Genomic DNA, 24,748 nt, shown 5'->3' with positions numbered 1-24,748 from the left:
AGGCCTGGTTGTTTGGCAGGATGGTACCGGGGGGAGGCCTGGTTGTTTGAAGTGAAGGGGGGGCTAATCCCCCCCCCCCTCCCCGTGCCACACGCCGTACCCAGCTAGCGCCCGGCCGACGTCGGCGCGACGGGAGCTCCACACGGCCAACTAAACGCTATCAGCACAGACGACACACTGGCTCCGGGGTGGGATTACCACCCTCTCAGTGGCGGGGAGGAGTAGAGGAAGATATGCCAGTTAAACTGGGAAACCCCCCCCGTGACAGGGGAGGGTTGCGGAGGAGGGGGGGTTAAGAAAGAGACCCATCGCTTCTCAAAGGCAGGCTTAACTTAACCCGTGCTCCTGGAGGTGGAGTGAACAGTAGGCCGTTGTTCTGAGGTAAGCGTGGGTGTATGGCAACACAGAAATCCTAGCGACATGCGCTGATGTAATTAGGGTGTCTTGCTGCTCATACACATCGGTTTACTGCATATGTTTATTGGTCTGTTTGTGAGGAGACCTCAAAGAGTTCTGGGAAAAACCAGAGGGCGCCAATAAAAGAGTATAATGTAATTACGGTTTGGTGAGGTGTTAGTCCTCTGTCCTCCATGGGAAATGTGAGGGAGCCGTCGTCACATAAATGTCCGCTGGCGGATCGGTGAGCATCTGTGCACCCCCTGTTTGATTGACACGCGCACGCACATACAGTCCAAACAGCCTGACAATCATTATGCCCACCAGCCTTCCCATAAAACACAACACTAATTTGCTTGTTAAACCTGCTGGTCTTGGCTGCCAAATGAAAGGGGTGAGGGAATTGAAAATGAAAAATGCAAAACACACACACACACACATACATGCCGCTGCCTGGCAGGCTTCCCCATCACTGGCAGCGTCTTTGGCTCCGCCCACTGCCCTCAGCCACTACACCTGGCGGGCACAAGCATTGGCTTGGCACCGCCCTGGCGAAGGGGTAACGACGTCGCTGTTATCCGAGGTGACTCTCCGTGCTCTGATGCGACAGATTAATTTAGCCAGGGACTCATCTGTCTGGAGACCGGTCGCCAAGCGGCCGTCACGCTGGACTTGTGGAGGCGGGCCAATGGGCCGTCATCACTAACACCACATCCCTCCACTGGCTGATCCCTGAGCTTGGCGTGTCTCGCACACCACCGCCCATTTCAAATGAGGAAATAAAATAAGATAAGATACGATTAGATGGACTTTAATAATCCCGGGAAGGGCGGGGGTGATTTTGCGGTGTTACAGCAGCGATAGTCTCAACGCCAGACCCATGAGTTATTTCACTGATACACTACGTAAACTACGCTAACTAGCTAGCGACTCTCATTTGCTGCCACGACCTGTCACTCTTTCAATTTTGATCCGTCGATACGGCTCAGAACACCAGCTTGGACGGCGAGATGGCACAGACTCTATTTATGTAGTATGGGTATAGCGCAGCGATTCAACGTAATATTTGAGTCTGGAGGGAGACTATAGAAGCGAAGAATGTACAGAATAGATCAGAGTAAAGAATATACAGTATATAGAAGAATACACAGGAGGAAAGCAAGAATAAGTGGATTTACTCCACATTTAACGGTAAAACGGTTGGTAATGGGATGGGGGTAATGGGAACAGCGTGGCATGACACAGTCACTTAGCTTCTCAGGCTCGGTAAACACTTCTGTCAGTCAGGCCCATATCTCTGGCTGCTCCGGAGTCATATCCTGGCCTGAGCTCCACACAATGTTTTAATAGGCTGTCTTAGCACATAGCCAACGGAACATCCGACTTGTCTGTCCATTATGATAGGTTGCCCGCTAAAAGTATGTGTTTTAAGAGTGTTTGTGTGTGACAAGAGGATTCCTATGTATTTCCATTTTCATTTCCCTCCCATCTGCTTCTGAGAAGCGAATGAGCTCAGTAAATGCTTCACGATTCCATGTCCGCTTCATCGTGACACAAAAGGAGAATGCCCCAAACACACTCTGATTCCAGAGAGCGCCCACACACACACATCCACACACACATTCACACATGCACACACACACTGACATACACTTGACACACTTCTCTCCTCGCCGGTTCAGTGACCCGTTCAGACTGAACAGCGGGAGGCGGAGAGAAAGAGGAAGGGGGCGATGAACACGTGTTCCATGCAGAAGTGCTGATGGCATTAGCACATAGCTTTCCCTGTACTCACAGGAGAGCTCTATTAAACCATTAGCTCCTCCTCCCTTCCTCTCCCCCTCCTCTCCCCGCCCCCTCCTCCAGTGCCCCAAATTGACCGTCTGCCTGAAAACTAGGCCATCCTACTCGCATGTCGCTTCAGTGGCCGACGCCTGCTGCCCTCGCAAGAGACAGAGCTTTCTTCTGCTCTTTAATGGCAGAACTCTCTCTCTCTCACACACACACACACACACAGGCGAGGTCGCTCCGTCACCTCAAACATCCCGCCTCTCCTAATCGGCCCCTGGGGAAACAGGGCCCTTAAAAGATGGCAGCCAGACACCCAGGGGTCACTGGGTCAAACGCGAGACACTCCACTGACCCATCCAGGAGGTCAGGTGTCACGGCTGGCATGGAAGGAGGCAGCGATGTCGCAGCGGGCGGATGTCGTTCTGGACGTCACTCTGGCGAAAGATGAAGCAGGCCGGGCCAGGTCTATAAACTGGCCTGCATGTTTCCATTACATGCGGTGGCGGTCGTGATGGACCGACTTGACACCATTATCGGAGCAAGATCATAACCGGTTCTCAACAACCTTATCCGGACCGTGTATCTTGTCAAATTCATTTTGGACACGTGCCGCTTGTCGTTCTACCAGCATCAGTCCGACGCCAGGCTGACAATAACGGAACCACATACCAAATAATCAGCCCTTCATATCCAGATAGCGTCCCAGTACTGTGAACACAGCCTGGTCCAGGCTGGAAAGATGGAGACATGCTGCAGTAATTCAGAGTGCTGACCGTCTGAGCAGATATTTACCTCCGAGCTTCCATTAAGAAAGTCATCCGGAGGCTGTGACCAAAACTCCTTCTCTGTGTGCTGTCTCCAGTCATTTTCACATGACCACCTTAGCCAGCTTCAGCTCGGTTTCATTTTTGTTTTATCTGGTCCCATTGTCTCTCTCTCTCAGTCTATCTGTCTGATACTCTCTCTCACACACACACACTCACTCTCTCTTTTTCTCTCTCTGATAGTCTCTGGCCGAATCCCAATTCTCTTTTATAGCCCTTCCCCTAGCCCTTCGAAACGGAGTGTCAAGGGTTAAGGGGTAGAAATCGTTCCTAAGAAATTGGACACCCCTTCAAGACCGCTACGGCATCAGTAAGACATTCACAAAGCCAATGTTCACATAGCTAGCTCAAATACATTGCGTATAGCATTATAGTTCTAAATATTATAACGTTAGTAAAGCTGCTATGACTAATGTAATGTAAACTACGTGGTAAGCTAGCTAGTTAACGTTAGAGACTAGCGATCTTTTGTGTCATGCTTTTTATAAATAATATATATATATTTATATACTACATTGAAACAACATAAAACAATAATAATGCGATGGTTATCGCAATGTTTACATCTATTAACAAAGAGAAAATTACATTTGTGGATTTCTCAGGCCAGCTGCTGTTCCCCACTGACAGCGGAGGTCTGCTGGGGTTTCTATGCTGAAAACACACACGCACACATAATGGGCACACTTGAGCCAAACAAACAGTAAATTCAAACCCAAGAATTGTGTGCAAGCGCACATAATCCAAGCAAAACAAAGGCAGGCCAATACAATGGACAACAACTATGACGACCCCTGGCCCACACTTCAAACCACTGGAGTACAAAGCTGCAGAGTCCTATCTCTCATCTCGCAATTTTCAAAATCATTCAGAGGAAAATGGCTGAATTGAATTTGCAGACACACACAGATGCGGTCCCGCTGCCCTCGTTGGCCTCCGTGTGCATCTCCATCCTCCGCTGGCCAAGGACATCGCCGTCATTCCATTAGTGTTTCCACTATGCTCTCTAAACATCCTGTTCATTCTCCCTCCCTCCCTCCCTCCACTCCCACCAAAATGACAATCCAACATGCTTTATTAAACGGCCATGAAGTCAGATAGCAGTACTCTGCCTCGTCTCTGGACGCCCAGAAACCTGTGTTAATCCCCGGACTGGGCATGGAGAAATAAAGGTTAAATAAATAGGTTATGAAAAAAATAATCTATTTCTGTCCCTCCTCCCATCTGTCTATTGCTATACCCTGACTGTGGGTGTTGTTACCTGGTGGGCAGGTCTCTATGGAATTAAATTAATGCCATAAGTAAATTGTGATTGTGATTATTAAAGGTACCCAATGTAGTTTTTGACCACTAGTATGCGCTCTAGAGCAAATTTGAGAAGGTGGTCCCCGAAAATCGTGTACTACGTCATTGCGTCAATACACGGAGCACATAATAGTGATGTTTCACACATCTTTGTTGTTTTCAAAACATTAGCTAAATATCATTTTGCGAAGAAATTACAAGGTAGGAAAGACATTCAAGGGATTCAACATGTTTATTAGACTACAAGGAACCATATAATCGAGGAATTTCGAAAATAAACAAAGAACTGATTGTTTTGATTCACGTTTCGTTGGGTACCTTTAAGTTGTATTGTGATTTGTATTTGTAATTGTTTTTGTATTTGTACTTCACAAGTTGTAGTTGTACCTTATCATTTGACCTTGTCATTTATATTTTGTGTTTGTACTTTTAAATTTTGTACATGTAAAAATATGTTTCACGGTTTCAACAGTCATTTTACAGATATGATTCTCGTTTTACCAATGCCACATTTCACAAATAAATAAAATACAGCATTCACTCTACTTACAAATTTTTGTCATGGATTTTGCACTTCCCGAGTGAAAACAATACCAAAACTACTTGAAAAGATGACTTGTAATTTGCAAAGTTGAACCCGTGTACGTTCAACTCTCCTGCAAGCACAACTGTCTCTTTACAGATTGGAAAGCACTAGTTCAGCTTCGGATAGGCTACACATTTACAAGCCAGTCGTACGTTAAACCCGTTTACGTTCAACATTTCTGCATGCACAAATGCATGTACAGACTGAACAGCAATAGTACGGCTTCGGATCTACAATTATGATTGGTGGGGGGATACCAAAGATGGCGGAGTGAGTGGTCAAACTTTTTGCAGGCTCTGAAACCTAATGTTGAAAGACCTTCAAATCATTTGTTATTTCTTAGAACTTACATTGGAAAGACACGACTAAGTAGTTAGCTTTATATAGAGAGCTTTGTGGCATCAAGAAGACTGTTTAGCTCATATTTAAAACGTGAACGAATGATGGCGGGAGCTAGCATTGAGCATTCCTATTCCACTCTTCAACGAATGGATGACAAATATTTGGTTTTAGTGGAACATAGAGAGGTTTTGATGGAACATGAAGAAGTCGAGTCTAAAGCTCTCAGTTCACGACCAGACATGTAGCACCCTCTGCTAAAAAAGCTTTCGAGTGGCAGTTGAAGGAAAATACCGAAACGGTCATCAAAATCAAGGAGGCAGTCGACGCGAATACCTCAGTTATGAAAGGAATAATATAAGACTTGCAGAAGGATAATGCAGATCTGTGTGAATCATCTTTGGACCATGCAAGGTACAAGCTGAGATGGTCTTTACGGCTGAATGGCATCCATTCAGTTTATTCCTGCGTTAACACATTCATGTAGCCTAATCACATGGCATTGTCTTTATTTTTGTAAAATGTTAGGGGTTTAAGGAATAGCACTAAGCGCAAAGCAATCTTTTGCAAGGAACAACCCAAGGTAAATGTTTTTTTTTTCCTTCAAGAAACGCATCCTCTAGATAATGACACTCGGATTTGGAAATCAATGGGGCAGTGGTGACGTGTTTTTCCTCCCATGGTAAATGATAAATGGACTGCACTTATATAACGCTTTTCCACCTTAGCGGCACTCAAAGTGCTTTACAATGGCCTCTCATTCACCCATACACACACATTCACACACCAATGGCGGTAGCTGCCATGTAAGGTGCTAGCCTGCTCATTGGGAGCAATTTGGGGTTAGGTGTCTTGCTCAAGGACACTTGGACATGTGGACAGTCGGAGCTGGGATTCGAACAACTGACTCTTCGATCATTGAACGACCCGCTCTACCAACTGAGCTACAGCCGCCCCCACTTCACATTCAGCAGGTGTAGCAATTTTATTGAACCGAATGGATGGCAAGGTTATTGATTATATGAGTGATACTGAGGGTCACTGGCTCATGATTAATAGTGACCTAAATGATTGTAACTACAGTAGGACCCCACTTATCCGAACTTCAGAGATCCGAACCTCCCGGTCTACCGGACAGTCTTAAAAACATTTTTCTTTTTGAGCCTGCTATCTGGTTACTGGTGGGATTTTCATTACAGTACTGTAGGCCTACTTGCATTTAAATCTGTCATAAAAACACATACTGTATCCTACTGTGAATAAAAACAGAACTGTATGTATAATGTAATATGTATGTGTAATGTAATAATGTTAATTTGCATAGAAAGCAGAACATTCTCTGCCCATATTACCTAATGTAAATATACCTGCGCAGAGAAACGCTATAACAAAGGCAACAAAGTTAACACCGTATTTCACCCTTTTTGAGGGCTTTGTGAATAGCAAAGTTTATTTTCGACTTATGTGCACAGGTTTTGTGTCAGGAAAAGCTGTGCAATCCTTTAGTGAATTCCCTCAAAGTATTACCTGACATAGATAAAAAAAAACAGGGAATTGTTAATGTGTATCATCTCTTGTTCGGCAAATCATAATGACACTCTTAGCTGCATTATATTTAATGTCATGACCTGTATGATAGACAGAGCACACATTAAGAAGTTGATGCAGACCAGAACTACAAGGGCTCAGGACCACAATGTCATGCAAATATTATGCGATTCACTAAAAGATTACCAACCATGCATCCGGTGTTGCTGTCTTTTAGATTTCTTGACAGTTCATCCATATACAAATTAAAAGGGGATGGGCATACCAATAAACCAAAATTCTGACATATGTATTTTGGGACTCTTCTCTGGCTTATCTTTAAAAACTATTTTCAATGGTTCAGTCACATGCTTTAGAGGCATCGATAAGTCACATAAAAAAGATGTTATTACTTTTAAATTTATTTATGACTTCCTTTAGGGAATATTTGACTGTGCTGTGTTTAACCTTAAAGCTAAATGGATTGTCTGTGGAGTCAATGACATGATTAAGTCTATCTAATAATTATTATACTACGATCGGCTTCCATCATATTCTAAGTCATCTTCTATATCCTCAAAATTTTATAAATATTCAGCCATATTGCACACAATATTACAGGCACCAACAAGCCGATCGTAGCGTGAGAATGTAGAGAATGTGAGCCGCAAGTCTAGCCTGCAGACGGAGAATAGCCAGTCTGCACGCTGTGCGCATGCGTGCTGGAGCAAGTGGGAAAGCTGTATTTCGTTTCTAAAGACGTTTCTAAAGATCACATTACAGAGGCATGTGAAAACCGCAACAAGCCCTCGCTCTATGGAAGCACAACTAGCGATTCATAAAAATAGATTGATGAAAACAACCGTTTCACGGCAGAAAATACATTTTTTAGAAGCTGCATTTTCGGTGCTCGCCATTACATGGATATACTTGGCTCGCGCTGGATTTAACATTTATTCTACAGGCCTACGAATTACACCAAAGTTATCTCGGTGAGTCAAACGTCTTATAATATGCCGTAAATAAGGTCCAGGTTGTCGAAAAAGAGAAAAAGTATTCATCCTCATGTTCATTACATTCGTAAGGTTTATTTTCACATATTTTCCATAAACACAAATTATTCTGATAACTTCATGCTAAACTGACAATTTTGGGATGACTAGTTTTCGAGAACTGGAACTTTTCATAAGATTAACAAATTTCAGAAAATTTGTCACGGGATAACATGACCTGTTATTCAACTATTGGCTGAGCTGATCACATGACTTGTAACAGACCTGGGCTCCGTACTCCAAAGCTCGTTATCCAGGATAAGTTTTCGTTAGCTCGCTCGAGTTAACCAGACAACCGCAATCACGGATAAACGGTACTACGACGGTGGCTATCAACTCGTTAAGTCTACCCAGCTGGTCCCATCTAGCTATGATCGCATGCACGGTAAAAGGTGAGGTATTTGCTCAAAATTACCAATCGCATACCTTAGTATGGGTATTCGGACACGGCCAAGGCAACTAATATGCATAACCAAGTTCCGTCCACCGCATTTTACACTTGGTTCTCTGCATCACCCACAGCCTACACAAAACTGCAGGTAGGCTAATAAAACACACCCTACAGTCTACGGCTGTAAATGCACAAGGCAAAATATGTCTCAAGCAGCTGTCATTCTGCAATTTCTCATATGATATCTGGGAAAGCCAAAGGGGTTTTATTGGTTTATAAAAACCTCTCACTGTTCGCGTACTGCAGATTATTTTTTAATTTGCACACTGAAGTTCCATATAGAATCTTAACGTCCATATGCCTTTTTACAAGTGAATTGATCGGTCAGCGGGCAGTGCTTCATACGTTTTGATCCATAATCTGGAACTTAACCTGCCCCGGAGCAGGTTAGCTCAGCAGCATTTGTTACCAAGGCGATATAGCACTGTGAAAAGTAAACCACCTCCGTAGTACGGATAAACCAGGCTTGAACCTGTAGTTATCGCGCTAACCCCGTAATCCTGTTTCGTAGTACAGGGCCCTGGGCTCATAAATGTGTCATTGTAATTGTAGATCCGAAGCCATACAAGGGCTGTTCAGTCTGTACATGCAGTTGTGCTTGCAGGGGTGTTGAACGTAAATGGGTTCAACGTACGACTGGCTTGTAAATGTGTAGCCTATTCAAAGCTGAACTAGTGCTGTCCAATCTGTAAAGAGACAGTTGTGCTTGCAGGAGTTGAACGTACACGTGTTCAACTTTGCAAATCACAAGTCATCTTTTCAAGGACAAAATGTGACAGCGGCTGGTGATTTGGTCCGCAACTCGGCAAACCCCGAAATGCGCTAGGGGGCAAAATAACTAAAAAAACTTTTTTTTTTTTTTTTTGTTTTTTTGTGTATTACCAAAGTTGAAGTTGTGAAGAACCTACTTACTATAACAGACAACAGTTTTAGGTTCACGAAATACGTTTAATTAGTCTGCAAACTAAGCTAGTCTTTAGCTGATTTCGAGCCGGGTTTGGGGGCGGGCAGATCGATTAGCATGATTTGGTTTCATTGGCTATTGCTTCCGGGTTCTCCGCCCCCCACCCTTCCCCAACACGCCGGCTTTGTTTACATTCAGTCCCAAATTTAACCATGGATGCTACAGCTTTTGCTAAAGAGAAGACGGGGATGGCATCCAGGACATGGAAAGAGTTTTAAGAGCAGCTAAAACTCCAGCAGAGCAGGACTCGTTCGTACACTGAGTTTTATTCTTGATGACCTGTGATACAGAGATGACTGTATCAACTTGTTGCTACCAAGCGAAACGTCGAACGACGTACCAGATTCACACAACCGCCAAGCAATCTGCTTTGCTTTGGGGTAAGCTGATCTTTATACTATCTGTGCTGTTTACATTACATTAACGTTGGTCGTTTAGCAGAAGCTCCTTTCTAAACAAGTGACTAAGTCTAGCTAGCATAACAAAGGCACTAGCACTAACTAACAAAGGCTAGCTAGCTAACGTTAGCTAACATGCTAGTTAGCTGAGCTAGCCCTTTGTTCCTAAACTAGCCAGCGAGGCAGCTAATATCGAGCTAGGTAGCTATATTATAGAGAGAAACAGAATGAGAGAGCATGAGAGGTTCATCCTATCATGCATTAGCTAGTCTATTTAATCAACACATTCTGGTACTATTTTATCTATATGGAGTGCCAGTACTGTGGGCAATAGTTTAATGTACTTTCTTCCTTCTATTCTATTGCAGTTTTGATGCTGAGAGACCTGGCATGGTTGTGGCCAGAGAACACCGTGATGCACCGGCAGTCGAGTTTCAGCTGCTGCGCAAGCCTGATGTCCTGCCCCCCAGAGAAGGTCTTCCTGTGCAAGCCCCACCCGGACTGGACATGGCCAGACAGACGTATCTCTTTAACAAGATCAGAGAGTTCTGTTCTGATGAGGGACGAGACGTCACATGTCCCCCGCCAAACTCCACAGCAGCTCAGAACAAGACTGTCCGCTTGTAGATTCACTGCAGATCATCAGGACGGACAGCACTGCAGGAGAAAGGCCACAGCCTTTCCTGTTTTCCTGTTTGTATACTGAAGCGTTGCTTGTTCTCTTGCACAGACTTGCCCACACTTGCACAGACTGCATTGTTAGAATATTGAATACTGAGCTGAGTACTGTTGTTATTACCTTGAGTATTGAGCTGGGGACTGTTATTACTTTGTTGTACACTTGATCACAATGAACACTATGCACCTTGTCTATAAAACAGACAACTGACTTTACACTTTAACACTTAGACTGTTGCCTTTTTTTGTACACTTAACTACTTATGCTTGTACTTTATATCATGTATGTGACAATAAAGAACGTTAAATTTGAACTTCATCTTATATTGTTCTTAACTGCATTCACAACACAAGATTAATACTGACTCAAAGAGTGTGGGGTCATCAGTGAGAGAGCACCTCACTTGGCAGCCACTCTCAGGTAATACCCCAAGTTGACAGCCACTCTGACAGATAATGACAGATCGTCCAGTGGGGGAGTGGCTGGGGGTGGGGTTACCAGGCTATTGTTCACGCCCATTACCTGGCAGTCAGAGGTGTGAAAATGTTGGAGAACTTTGGAGGGAGATTTCTCAGCTAAGTTGATTTGGCAGTACTAGCATTCAAATAAGCATATCTTCTTCAAATATGTTCAGATTTCAATGTATGAGACCTCATTTGAAAGCTTCTGCAATCTGCACTTTCATAATCTGTAAAAAACTGAAAAATGAAAATGCCTAGTTGAGGACCAAATTACCAGCGGCGGTCACAAATAGTTTTGGCACTGTTTTCACTCGGGAAGTGCAAAAGCCATGACAAAAGTTTGTAAGTAGAGCGAATGCTGTATTTTATTTATTTGTGAAATATACCGTAGCATTGGTAAAACGAGCATCGTATCTGTAAAACAACTGTTGAAACCATGAAAAATATTTTTACATGTACAAAATTTAAAAGTACAAACACAAAATATAAATGGCAAGGTCAAATGATAAGGTACAACTACAACTTGTGAAGTACAAATAGAAAAACAATTACAAATAAAAATCACAAGTACAACTTCATAATCACAATCACAATTTACTTATGGCATTCATTTAATTCCATAGGTCTCTGTAGAGCTCTGGGTTTGTAACAGAGCTCTCGGTTTGTAACAGGGCAGGTTTCTGTAGAGCTCTGGGTTTGTAACAGAGCTCTGGGTTTGTAACAGGGACGAGTGGGACTATAAGTGGGACCGTTCTATTTTAAGGTAAACTGACTTTTTCTCTCTTCTCCCTCTCACAAAGACACTTCTGTCTTTTAAGGGAAAAAACTCTAACTGGGAGCAGAGCAACAAACTATTAACTGGGAGCAGAGCAACAATCTCAAATGAAGCAGGGTTTAAATAAATAGAAAAAAGCCCCTTCAAGATGCTTTAAATAAAGAGCCGTTTCCTGGATGTAGGGAGAGAGGACAGAGGACAGACCCCTGCGTGTGTGTGGGTTAGGTTCAGAAGAGGCGAGCTGAGTAGTCTAAACAAAACCACACTCTCGATCTCTCTTTCACTCAGTTTGTCTTCTTTCTGTTTTCCCGTGATACAGCATCTCCCCTCCTCCACACAGCCCATCAGCCCAGCCAACACACACCTAGCCCATCCTAGTCCTAACCATTAGCCCCTCCTAACCCTAACCCCTAGCCTAGACCTGGTCCAGGGCGATATCCTACAGATAACGGCCTGTTACTGTCAATGCAATTTACCTATGAATGCGCTGCCTCGGCCCGCTCGTCCGAGTCTACAGACAAAACCGTTTCGTTACTCACCAAAGTAAAAATATCGTTGGAAAGATGAAAGCCTTTTCTCCGAGGTCGCTACAGTTTGTAGTCCCCCACCTTTCAAATAAAAGGCAAATTTGTACGCTTAAATGTCTAAAATCCACAGCGCATCGACTGTCTTCTTCTATCGGCGATTCGGCGCTCTCTGCTTTGTTTAGCCTACTCACTGCTGCCACTCATGTTGGGGATGATGCATTCAGTGGCAATTGCTCCTATAAGCCAGGGTAAGCCAGTCTTACCCATACAAATCCAAATAAAAGTGAATGAAGGCACGAAAATCGACTTTCAGACTGTTTTTGACTTAAATACGTCTTGTATTCTGCCATATCGCTTCATTTTCATCCGTGTTTAATGTTTTGATAGTGCTCCGTCTCCCCCTACAGTCCTCATGAAAATACATTCCACGTTACGGTCCGTTGACAGCTGACTTTAAAACATGTAAATACAACATGTAAATAATGTAATGTAATGCATCATCCCCAACATGGGCGGCAGCAGTGAGTAGGCTAAGCAAAGCAGAAAGTGGGAAGACCATCAGACACCTCAGGAAGGGAAAGCGGGGAACCATCCAAGCTGTATACAGCAAGGAAGGGACACTGCTGACCTCAACTGAGGAGGTTGTTGAGCGTTGGAAGGAGCACTTTGAGGAACTCCTGAACCCGACTAATCCACCCTCTACGATCGAGGCAGAGCCGGAAGATGATGGGGGGTCATCATCAATTTCCCTGGAGGAGGTCACTGAGGTAGTCAAACAACTTAAAAAAGGGGACCAGAGGGTGTGTGCCAATTATAGAGGCATCACATTACTCAGCCTCCCAGAGAAAGTGTACTCCAAGGTGCTGGAGAGGAGGGTCCGGCCGATAGTCGAACCTCAGATCGAAGAGGAACAATGCGGATTTCTTCCTGGTCGTGGACCAGCTCTTCACTCTCGCAAGGATCTTGGAGGGGGCTTGGGAGTTTGCCCAACCTGTCTACATGTGTTTTGTGGACTTGGAGAAGGCTTACGACCGGGTCCCTCGAGAGGGCTTGTGGAGGGTTATACGGGAGTATGGGGTGAGGGGATCCCTACTTAGGGCCATCCAATCCCTGTACACCCAGAGCGAGAGCTGTGTCCGAGTCCTCGGCAGTAAGTCGTCTTCCTTTCCGGTGTGGGTTGGCCTCCGTCAGGGCTGCGCTTTGTCACCAATCCTGTTTGTGATTTTCATGGACAGGATATCGAGGCGTAGCCGTGCGGAGGTGGGGTTGCAGTACGGTGAGCTGGAGATCACGTCGCTGCTATTTGCAGATGATGTGGTCCTGATGGCATCATCTGCCTGCGACCTCCAGCACTCTCTGGATGGGTTCGCAACTGAGTGTGAAGCGGCAGGGATGAAAATCAGCACTTCTAAGTCTGAGGTCATGGTTCCCAGCAGGAAACCGGTGGTCTGTCCGCTCCGAGTAGGAAATGATTCCTTACCCCAAGTGAAGGAGTTCAAGTATCTGGGGGTCTTGTTCACGAGTAAGGGAACCATGGAGAGGGAGCTTGGCCGGAGAATCGGAGCAGCTGGTGCGGTTCTGCAGTCGCTTTACCGCACTGTTGTGACGAAAAGAGAGCTGAGCCAAAAGGCAAAGCTCTCGATCTACCGGTCTATCTTCGTCCCCACCCTCACCTATGGTCATGAAGGATGGGTTATGACCGAAAGAACGAGATCACAGATACAAGCGGCCGAAATGAGTTTTCTCCGGAGGGTGGCTGGGGTCTCCCTGAGAGATCGGCTGAGAAGTTCAGTCATCCGGGAGAGACTCGGATAAGCGGATGAAGATGGATGGATGGATGGAAGGATAAGGAAAAGTTTAGGGTGGGCTTGTCGAAAAGTGGATGGGCCTAGGACCGTCAGGCCCACCCATAACGCCGTGCCTGCCTAACCCCTAACCCTAAGCCCCTCCTAACCCCTAGCCCATCTACGCTCTTCCACACAGCCCACCAGCCCAGCCAACACACCCCTAATCTTAGTACCCAGAAACTCTCACTGCGATAAGAACACTTCTGGGAACAAACTACGATATTATTGGGCACCAATGACAATCCGATCGGAATAAGTACCCGATGCTGATTGGCCTGCGCAGATCGTTGGCTGTGCGGAGAGGCTGATTTGGCCTCTGATTGGTCACTGACCGCAGATTTCCATTTTTCAAGTATTGCTAACGAGTCCTGCACTCTAGCGAGCTGTCGGTAGCATATCTGGCACACAAGGTGCGATTCACTTGGACTTTCTTCCATGTTAAATCTCACTTCACATAGGTTTTTATTACACAAAAGTGTATTAACTCAATTTTAATTTAGTCCTCGACTATACGCTCCCAATGAATGTTGAAATGCAGCTGGAATTTGAAAGGCAGGCTGATGCACTGCCTCCGCCCCTCTGCCCATGTTTTGTGGCGCTTGACTCCAACCTAACTCACCTCTAAGCCCCTCCTACTGAGAGCAGCATAACCTCTCCATACTCCACCTTACTAGCACTGAGCACACCACACACACACACACACACACATGGCATTACCACACTACAATATGAATATTTAACTCATAGATATCTATGGTGCAGAGTCCAGTATACTGTAAATACTTAGGGGTGAACATCACAAAAGGGGTAGAAGAAGTATATAATGCAAATTTAGGGGATAAGGATTTATATAGGATGCAGGAACACTTATTAGACTCAATTACTAAATTCATGTTAAATATTTGGTACATGGTAGTAAGGAAATACAAATTAGAGAAAGAAATAAGGATTTTGAGATGGTTAACGCACAATAGTAGATGTCAGCCGTGGAAAGATGACCACAATTTTAAGAGATGGGAGCGTAGGGGCATTATGGCAATACGTACAATGGTAGAAAAAGGGGTGATGCAGAGTTTTCAATGTCTAAAAGATAGATTTGATTTGGAGGGAGGAGACCATTTTAGATACTTGCAGGTAAGGGATTACTATACAAGGGTTATTTCCCTTGTATAGTAATTCCTTACATGCAAGTATTTGGCAGTTGATACCTGTGAGCAAAGTGGGGTAATTGAAATCATGATAAATGCATATAAAGGGAAGAAAGTAAGAGTGATTTCATCTCTCTATCAAGCTCTGCTTGGGGGAAGGGGTAGTCTCGCGGTCCAGACGAGTCGACTTACGGTCCGGACTGTCAACTACGTCTGGTATTCAGGCGCTGAAATTTTGTTGAAGGAAGTTGGGGAATTGGGCGGATATCCCGTCAAAATTCCGTAGAGAGTAGTAGACAGTCCGGACTGGAAGTGATGAGTTTTTTTTAAGAACTTCCTTTTACAAATTCTAAGCGGCTGAAGTCCAGACTCTCTCCTCCATAGAGAGGCTCTGAGACTAGGGAAGGGGTAACTCAACTGTGTATATATAAGAACAATGGGGAAAATAATTTTGGATCGAGATGGCTGAGGGTGAAGGGTACAATATTTGCAGGATACAGCACTCAACCACTGCTTTAAGGTTATGGAGGGAGTTTGGATGGAAAAGTATTATTAGGTACTTTATAACACCGAATAGGAAAGGGAGGTATGCACCAGAACAGAATGTATGTTGGAGGATGTGTGGTCAGGAGGGGGATCACACACACATATTTTGAAGTGCCCAAAGTTACAGGAGTCTTGGGAAGGGGTATGGAGAACATTAAAGGAAATATTGGGTTATAAAGTACCAAAAACGGGCTTGGTGTTATATCTGGGGAACCTCACACAGGAACACATACAAGGAAGGGATAGGTATTTAGCGAAAGTACTGCTGGTAGCCAGTAAGAAAGCAATAACAAGAGTGTGGTATAAGGTGGATCCACCTACACAGCAGCAGTGGTTCGGCATAGTGGAGGAAATATATGGTATGGGAAAATTAACACATATATTAAGGCTACAGGAGGAAAAGTTTGGATCAAAATGGGAGTATAAAAGAAAAGAGAACGACACCGTTCATTAGGAGGAACCAAAACATGATGTTGCATTAAAATAAGGTGGAAGCTGACATTATTTTCTGTTTTGTTTTTCCTTTACTTTTTGTTACATGCTTGTTTGATGCGGTGTAGGTTTTCTGTGGGATTTTGATTGATGTGTTCTCTAGCATGTGTTTTTGCAATTGTGGAACTTTCAATAAAGATTTAAGTTATATAAAAAAAGAGAACACACTGAGGTTTAAGAACAAAGACAACAGGCAAGATCAAACCAAACCAGACTCAGAAGGTAGAGACAACAGCCATTGGTTCCTGAGACAAACAACATTACAACACAACATTTTTCCACCTCTCTCCTCCCTCGCAAGGCCAGCTGTCTATCTAACCTCTCTCTCTCTCATTGTCTCTCTCTCCCCCTCTCTTCCCCTCTCACTCTCTTTCTCACCCCTCCTCACTCCATCTGTCTCTCGCTGTCTGTCTCTCTCTTTCTTTTTCTCTCTCTTACTGGCTCTGTCCCTTTCACTGTCTGTCTCTCTCATCCCTCCTCACTCCATCTCTCTCTCTCTCTCTCTCTCATTGTCTCTGTGTGTCAGTCTCTCGCTCTCTAAAAAATTAATCTTGATTGTATAATGAAGAATATAGTCAGTCCAATCCCACTTGCTGCCTTCTCACACTCTCAAAATCCCGGCATTCACCAGTGAGCTACCATATAATATCCCACAATATGAATTGGGGGGGTCAGAATCCTGAGATTTTTCCAGAGCAAACCCCTGTCCCTATCTTATCATCTCAATCCTCTCACTGTGGTTTAAATCTCTGCCCCCACTCCCTGAGCTCCTGATTCCAGCCCTATTATTCAAATCTCTCCCTTGTCCCGTCCACACATTTCTAATGCTAATTATTTAAACCTCTCCATGCCGTCCACCAGCTAGCTATTCAAATCTCTCCCGAGCCCTCTCGCTCTGCCCACAGCCCAGCGCTGGCTGATAGGTGCTTGACTGAAGCCTTGAGCCTGGCTGTTATTTTTGCGCCGTGGATAGACAGCTTTCGCTATCCGCATTCTCCTTTCTGCTCTCTTTCTCTCTGTCTGGATCTCTCTCTGACTCTCTCTCCATCTCTCTCTCTGACTGGTTCTCTCTCTGACTCTCTCTCTCCATCTCTCTCTCTGCACAAGGTAGTGCAATTGTATGATACAATTAAGTAATAAAATATATAATATTAAAAATAAATAATAATAATAAAAAAACAGAACAGGAATCTTATGTTTACATAACTGATGAACGTTAGAATAATATCAATATAACAACAATAGCAATGGGGGGAGGGGGGGGGGGGGTCACATTCTCAAGATACAAGCAATTGTTGTGTCTTTTGAGTGTGTGTGTGTGAGATAATATGACATATATTCCTGGGGAGATGTGGTGTGGGGTGGGGCATCACATACTCAACATATAAACAATAGATAGCATAACCAATACAACAATAATGATCCTAAATATAACAACAGTGTGTGTGTGCGGTGGGGGGGTCACTCACTGTCCCTCAAAGTGGCAGTTAAAGACATATTCTGCAGCTAGACTGCAGCTCTCTATGTGCTCCACCAACATGATTGGTATAAATAGATTGGTTAACCATCATGTTGGTTATGTGGTCAAAATCAAGATGTTTGTATTTGAATTTGGGGAAATATTTTGTTCGGGCTGCCTGGAGTTTTATCCATTCGGTGAGGAAGTGCAGCTCTTTGTTTGAAAACTTTTTCTTTGTATAGCTGACAGAATTGCTCGTCTTGAGGGAACCATGATTTTTTGTATTGCCTGTTTCGATGGCCAGATTGTGTTCACTGAGTCTGTACTTTGTCAAGGTATTTCTGTTTATTGTCTTTTTAGGGCCAGATAGCATTGCATTTTGCTTTGTGCTTTTGTTTGTGTGTTCCCATTGGTTATGTAGCTTTGTGTCTGGTGTGTTATAATTTTATTATATATATATATCAACTATTTGGTCTCAAACTGGTCGAACAGTGAAAGTGAACTAAGCCTCAGGACCAGCCGAGTGAAGGGACTCTTTTCTTTGCTCATCTCTTGGCATTGCGGGGCTATGTAGTGGTAGGATTGGGGTCACTGTTTTTTAGATGAAAACAGTATTTGATTGCTCTCTTTTGAATTTTGATGTATGATGGGAATTGGCCTAATTCAGCTCTGCATGTGTTGTTCATGTTTTTTCTGTGCACCTGCAAGATGCTTTTGTAGAACTCTAAATGCATAATTTCGACTGGGTGTTTGTCTGATTGGGAATTCTGGTAAGAAAGAGGACCCCACACCTCACTACCATAGAGGAGAATTGGTTCTATGACAGATTCAAATAATTTGAGCCAGATTCGAATTGGAATTTGAATGTGAATTTTACGTTTTATTGCATAGAATGCCCAGCGTGCTTTCTCTCTCAGTTCATTCACTGCTGGGTTAAAACTTCCAGTGGAATTTATTTTTAATCCTAAATAGTTATAATCTGTACAGTTGTCTAATTTGTGTGTTCCTAATGTGAAACTATGTTTCCCTGAGATCTGGATCTTTTTTTAAAAATCATTGTTTTTTGTCTTTTTGGTGTTTACTGCCCGGGCCCAGGTCTGGCAGTACTGCTCTAGCAGGTCTAGGTTCTTCTGTAGCCCCTGTTTAGTGGAGGACGGCAGAACCAGGTCATCTGCGTAGAGCAGAAATGTAATCCTGAGTCGTGTAGAGTGAGACCAGGTGCTGATCTCTCTCTGGCTGGCTCTCTCTCTCTGACTCTCTATCTCTCTCTCTCTCTGTCTCTCTCTATCTCTCTCTGTCTGTCTCCCTCTCTGACTATCTCTCTCTCTGTCTGACTCTCTCGCTGACCATCTCTCTATTTCTCTCTCTGTGTGGCTCTCTGACTCTATCTCTCTCTGTGTGGCTCCCTCTCTGATTATCTCTCTCTCTGGCTCTCTCTTCGACTATCACTCTCTCTGTGTCTGACTCTCTTTCTTTTTTCATCTGTCCATGTATGTTTGTGTATCAGTTTTCCTAATGCCATGTACTTCGTCTCGAATTAACTGGTAGAGAGGTTTCTGACATGAAAATATTAAGCAAATGTCATCAACAAGTGGAACGAAGCCAAGGCAAGCACAACATACACTAATGGGACATGACAGGCTACCACCATGTGTCACAGGAAGGAAAGCATATATATGTACGCTTACATTTGTAAGGGAGAGAACATGACATGTACAGACATGTGTACTGTGTACATTAACAGGAGGCCTAACAGATATACTCGGACGTTATCTAAGAAGAGGGATCAGCATGGTAGGGGGATGTTTGTCAGGCCTCTCTTTCTCTCTCTCTCTTTCCTGGGTCATTGACCTGTGTGTTAAGTGGACTGTGGCCTGTGTGAGTGACTGAGCGATGGTGACACAGCCCAGAGGTCACCGTCTTTTCCTGGACCAGGTGTCGGCGCGGCGGCGTGCGAGCGTGGGAACAGTGACGTCCTGATCAACGGCACTTTTCTCTTTCTGCACCCACTCCCTCTGCTGTCTGCCAATTATTACTGGATCTGATTTCTCTCTCTCACTCCCTCTCCTTCTCACCCTCTCTTTCTCTCTCGCTCTCTCTCTCTCCCTCCCTCCCTCTCCTTCTCCCTCTCACCCTCTCTCTCTCTCTCTCCCTCCCTCTCTCTCCCTCTCACCCTCTCTTTCTCTCTCACTCTCTCTCTCACACCCTCTCTCTCTCTCATTCAGCTGGAGTGATCTTTGTGTTGATGCGGAGGATAAGCCACCTACACAGAGATCATGGGGATCACAGTACAGAACCACACCAGCACAGCCCACTGCTCCGAGCACGGGTCCCACTCCCAATCCATAGATACTGTACTACAGTTACATAAACACCCCGCTATACACACAGCCTCCCCAGAAAGCACACACAAGCACACACACACTCAAACACGCACACACATGCGCGCACACACACACACACAAACACTCAAACAAAGCGCTACACTACATGGTGTCATTGGTGGTGCGAAACACCTGCTAGTAAAAATAACATTTCAGGATAGATAACTGATAGCCATATCTTATCTTATATCTTTTGTTGAAATCTCAAATAAAGTGCAGCAAGAGGCAACCTACAGTATGTTCAACCACAAGTGGACCAATTCAAAGCACAAGCCATGAACAAAAAAGCTGATAAGCTTCTTAAATACATTTCCATATCCCACAGGCTATGTAAGCAGGCTTTAGACAACCACATATCAATCTGAGAATCGCATGTCACCATGTAAGCGGTCAGAAACAACATTTAAGCTCCTGGAGTTGTAAAAAAAAAACACACACAAAAAACAACTAAAAGTAACATACGTTTATAATAAAATATTTACCATGAGCATACAATCACACACCTTCGATTACAGATTTTTTTGACCATCTAAAGAAACCCTAAAAAGCATTGATAGCAGCAACACATCAGTCTCTGAGCATGCAGGGGTGGGGGGGGGGCGGTCACTCACCTTGGTACTCCTGTCCGGGGGTGTAGGCGGTGGGGTTCCCTGCCATCAGGAGGGTCAGCAGCACCTCGCCACCGCCCTCCGCCCCGCCCCCCCCCTCCAGCTCCCCACGGTGGGCGCACAGGAAGAAGAAGGGGTTGAAGCGGGGGTAGAAGCCCGTCGTGGCGGGGCTCCCCGGATCCAGGCCTGCGGCCCCCAGCGCCAGGGCCAGCAGGGCATAGCCGAGGGCGCCCGCGAGAGAGGCCCGCGCCGCCATCGCCCCCGCGTGGAGCGAGGGGGTGTGTGTGGAGGAGGAGGAGGAAGAGTGGGGGAAAGACGGTCACAGACAGGTAGAGGTCCAGAGGATGCCGGGAGTCCACAGGTTAAGCTGGAGAGGAGGGACGGATGGATGTCCGGGCGGGTCGGGGTACTGGCTTAGGGCAAGGTGTGTGTGTGTCTGTCTGGCTGGTAGACCGTAGCGCTCTGTTCGTCTGCTCTACCTCTTCTTCTTCTCTCTCTCCTCCTGTCACTCTCGGGGAGTTCAGAGCTTTGCCTGCGCTGTCCTGCTCTGGCGCTTAAATACCTCACCCCCCCCTCCCCTGCTTCCCTCTCTCCTCCCACCTCTCTCTCTCTCTCTCTAGCGCCAGCTCTACTCGCGCCGTACGCTCTACGAGACGGCCTCCCTCCCTCCGCTTCTCCCCTCCCTATTTTTTCTGTCAGTCTATCACTCTTGCCTTCTCTCTCCAGCTCACCCTCTCTCTCTCTCTACACCCCTGGCATTCTCTCTCTTTCCCAACTCCCCTAGCTTTCTCTCTCTCTCTACACCCCTAGTTTTCTCTCTCTCCCTACTCCCCTAGCTTCCTCTCTCTCTCTTTCCCTACTCCTCTAGCTCTTTCTCTCCTCCCCTAGCTCTCTCTCTCTCTCTTTCCCTACTCCTCTAGCTCTCTCTCTCTCCTCCCCTAGCTTCCTCTCTCTCTTTCCCTACTCCTCTAGCTCTTTCTCTCCTCCCCTAGCTCTCTCTCTCTCTTTCCCTACTCCTCTCTCTCTCTCTCTACTCCCCTAGCTTTCTCTCTCTCTTTCCCTACTCCTCTAGCTTTCTCTCTCTCTCTCCCTCCCTCCTTCTCTATCCCCCAGTCCACATAGCACCGTCCCGTCCCTGTCCTAAGCTCTGGACCAACTGCGTGTTGGTTTATTTCTCCTGATAGATCCTTCCTTGCTCCTTTGTCTCTCTGCCCGTGTCTCCCCCTCTTCCACCCCCTATCACACCTCCCTCCCCCTCCCCCTGTCTCTCTCCGCCCCCCCCACCATTTATCTCTCTCCCCCCTCTCTTCTCTGTCTCTCTTTCTTTCATTTTTTCCAGGTTTGTTTTTCCTCCTTTCCTCCGTTGCTCTTTTTCATGGGTTTTCCGTCAGAATCTCTGTTTTCCAGGAGATTCTCCAACTTTCTCTGACCGTCAGAGCCACGCGCAGTACTCTCTCTCCCTTCACCTCTCTCCCCCTCCACCTCTTTCTACCTCTCTCCTTCCATCTCTCTCTCTCTCTCTCTTTGCTCTAAAGTAACTCACCACCACTCTACAGAGGACACCAGCTCAAAACACTGTTGCTGTCTCTTCCTGTCTGCATCTATCCTGGCACCAAAAAACAAAGCTTAGTCTCTGTTCCCCTCCCTGTATATTCTCTCTCTCTACACCCCCCCCCCCCCCCCCTCTGTTCCCCTCCCTGTATATTCTCTCCCTCTCCACCCCCCCCTCCTCTGGAATAAACACAAACAGCATGGAGCTACACCCCTCCTACCTCTCAGCCACACTCTCTCCATCTCTCTCTCTCTCTATCTCTCCACCCCCATTCTCTCTCTGTTAGCGTGCATGCTTTCTTATTCTCCTTTCTACCAGAACCTTTGCTATTCAACTCTATCCTCCCTCTAATCCTCCCTCCTCTTCAACTCTTTCCATTCTCCCCCAAAAAAGAAAGAACCAGTATTACTTACAGTTGTGGCGGTCGCAGAATGATGAATGCCTGGGGCATCCCACACTGGATCTCCCCGTAAGATCGCTAGAAAAGACTAGAACTCTCTCCCCCTAGACTCGCTAGAACACAACGATCTCCCCCTAAGCTCGCTAGAACAGACTAGAACCATCTCCCCCGAGGCTCGCTAGAAAACACTAGAACCATCTCCCCTAGGCTTGCAATAGTTTTTCCCAATTGCTAAAACACTAAACCCTATTGTCTGAACCAAATGCTCAGTGGCCTGAACCCATCTATTGAATTGATCCCTCTTTTGGCAAAACCATAAACACTTTCACCTAGTTAGACACAGCTTGCAAACACATTCTCACTGACTTAAACACATTTTGCACTGTGATGCACTTGTGATGCATACTGGTAAGCACAAGTAGCAAAAGTTAAATGCAATTAAAGCACAGGTGTCATAGTTTACACACAATGGCCCTCATGTATCTACGGAGCGCAGATCCGAGCGCAGATCCTATCGCACAAATGATCGTACGACAGCGTCCACGTGTGATCTATCAAACATTCGTATGCCGCCAATCCCATCGTAGGAATGATCGGGCGTTGATAAATGCTGCAGACCTTCTCTGGCGTGTACAGCAGAGTTCCTCCCGCGGATCCCAGACAGAGCCATCTCCCCTTCAGCAATGCTCCACGGTGCCCCGTGTGCGTATGTGCGCACCGTTGTACCTGCGCTCCTGCTCTGTGGCAGGGTTGGCCAGTGGGGTCATCAGGTAGTCCGTGAGGGCATAACCTTGGTCACCTAGCACATGAATCACATCGACATGTTATGTCACTTGAATATTTGAAAATGTATTTTAACGCAGTAGTGGGCCTGCTTACCGAGGAGATGACTGCATCCCTGCAGCGCACCCTCCTGTAGCCGTGTCCCCACGCTGCTGTTTTGCAGGATAAAGGAGTCGTGTGTCCCCCCAGGCCACCGGGCTACCACGTTCAGCAGGGATAGGCTGGCATCACAAACCACCTGCACGTTGATGAAGTGAGAGTTTTTACGATTGCTGAATGCGTAATCATTCACGGATGGAGGCCTCAGACGCACATGGGTGCAGTCAATCGCACCAATCACATTTGGAAACCCAGCAACTCTCTTAATCACGGTTTGCTGGGCATCATTGAACGGGAATGTGATGTACCGGCGAGTGAGTCATTGCGGTCCCTGAAAACCCTCTCGCGTCTTAGGGGCGCGTAAAGCTCCTCTGAAAGTGCCAGGTCTGCCATTGCTGCGATTTCATGATTGTCGCTCTTGTTTAAATAGGCGACTGAACGTCATCTAATTGTCACATTGGCTACCCATTACCTTTCATTGGGTGATTTTACTTGCTTATGTCACCAGTAGACTGGCCTGGGCTAACGAGTAGGGTATTTTAAAATGTGAACAAAGCTGATTTTAGGCCCACGGCAACAAATTTCGTTGATTACAAACAATTTGGAAATAGGCTACCTATTTATGTTATGTATATACCGTAGCTGAGGCCTTTACAATATGTAGGCGTAATATTTTGCCATAGTCGACTTATTTGGATTGTTGAATTTGGCTGCAGAGGTTTAGATGCCCGTCAGATTATAGGCTAACTTGACAATTCTCTGATTTGCGTGATCAAGTCCGTTAGGCTAGAGCTAGAGGCTGGCTCCTCTCTCCTCGGACAGTTGTGTGGTCTAACAAGTAGGCTACGCTATAAGGCTATCTTAAAATGAAAGCGAAACTAGGCTACTCTTACACTAAACACATGTTTACCCCGTTACTTGCAAACAATTAGAAAATACCAATTTATTATGTTAGGGATATATGACACATAGACGTGGCCTTTACAAAATATATAATTTTTCCATAAGGTAGGCTACATATTTAAAAGTGATGAATATGCCTAGTGGCTGCGCTGCACTCATGCCAGTCTGAATCGGTCTCATGACGGTTCTCAAATTTGCGTACACGGTCTCAGACTTGATGTGAGATGTGGTCGCAGTCTCCGCTCACGTCCAAATTGATACATGACGATCTTGTCTTGAAAATGACCGTATGCCCAGTTTTCCGTCGTACGATCGCTTAGTACATGAGGGCCAATCACTCGAAAACGGATAATACTCTACAGCACAGGTCTGTCTTTCTGTAGCACTTACAAAACTGTATCTATTTCTATAGAGTGTTTGAACTGGATTCCATGGAAAGATGCCATGAATAC

The 24,748-nt window shown here is 45.4% G+C and overlaps 1 protein-coding gene across 1 annotated transcript in view; it reads right to left on the bottom strand.

Annotated features, from left to right (window-relative positions):
* Positions 1–21,058, bottom strand: part of reln (reelin) — a 169,282-nt gene extending 148,224 nt beyond the window's left edge. The window contains exon 1 of the mRNA XM_084452891.1: positions 20,563–21,058. Coding sequence (XP_084309017.1) covers positions 20,563–20,815 — 253 coding nt within the window. The 5' untranslated portion in view covers positions 20,816–21,058. The remainder of the gene's footprint in view (positions 1–20,562) is intronic.
* Between the last annotated feature and the right edge of the window lie 3,690 nt (positions 21,059–24,748).

Source organism: Borostomias antarcticus (assembly GCF_949987555.1).
Source record: "Borostomias antarcticus genome assembly, chromosome: 18".
Lineage (NCBI taxonomy): Eukaryota > Metazoa > Chordata > Actinopteri > Stomiiformes > Stomiidae > Borostomias > Borostomias antarcticus.
Note: the sequence above shows the minus strand (reverse complement) of the source record. Positions and strands in the feature narration are given on the sequence as shown.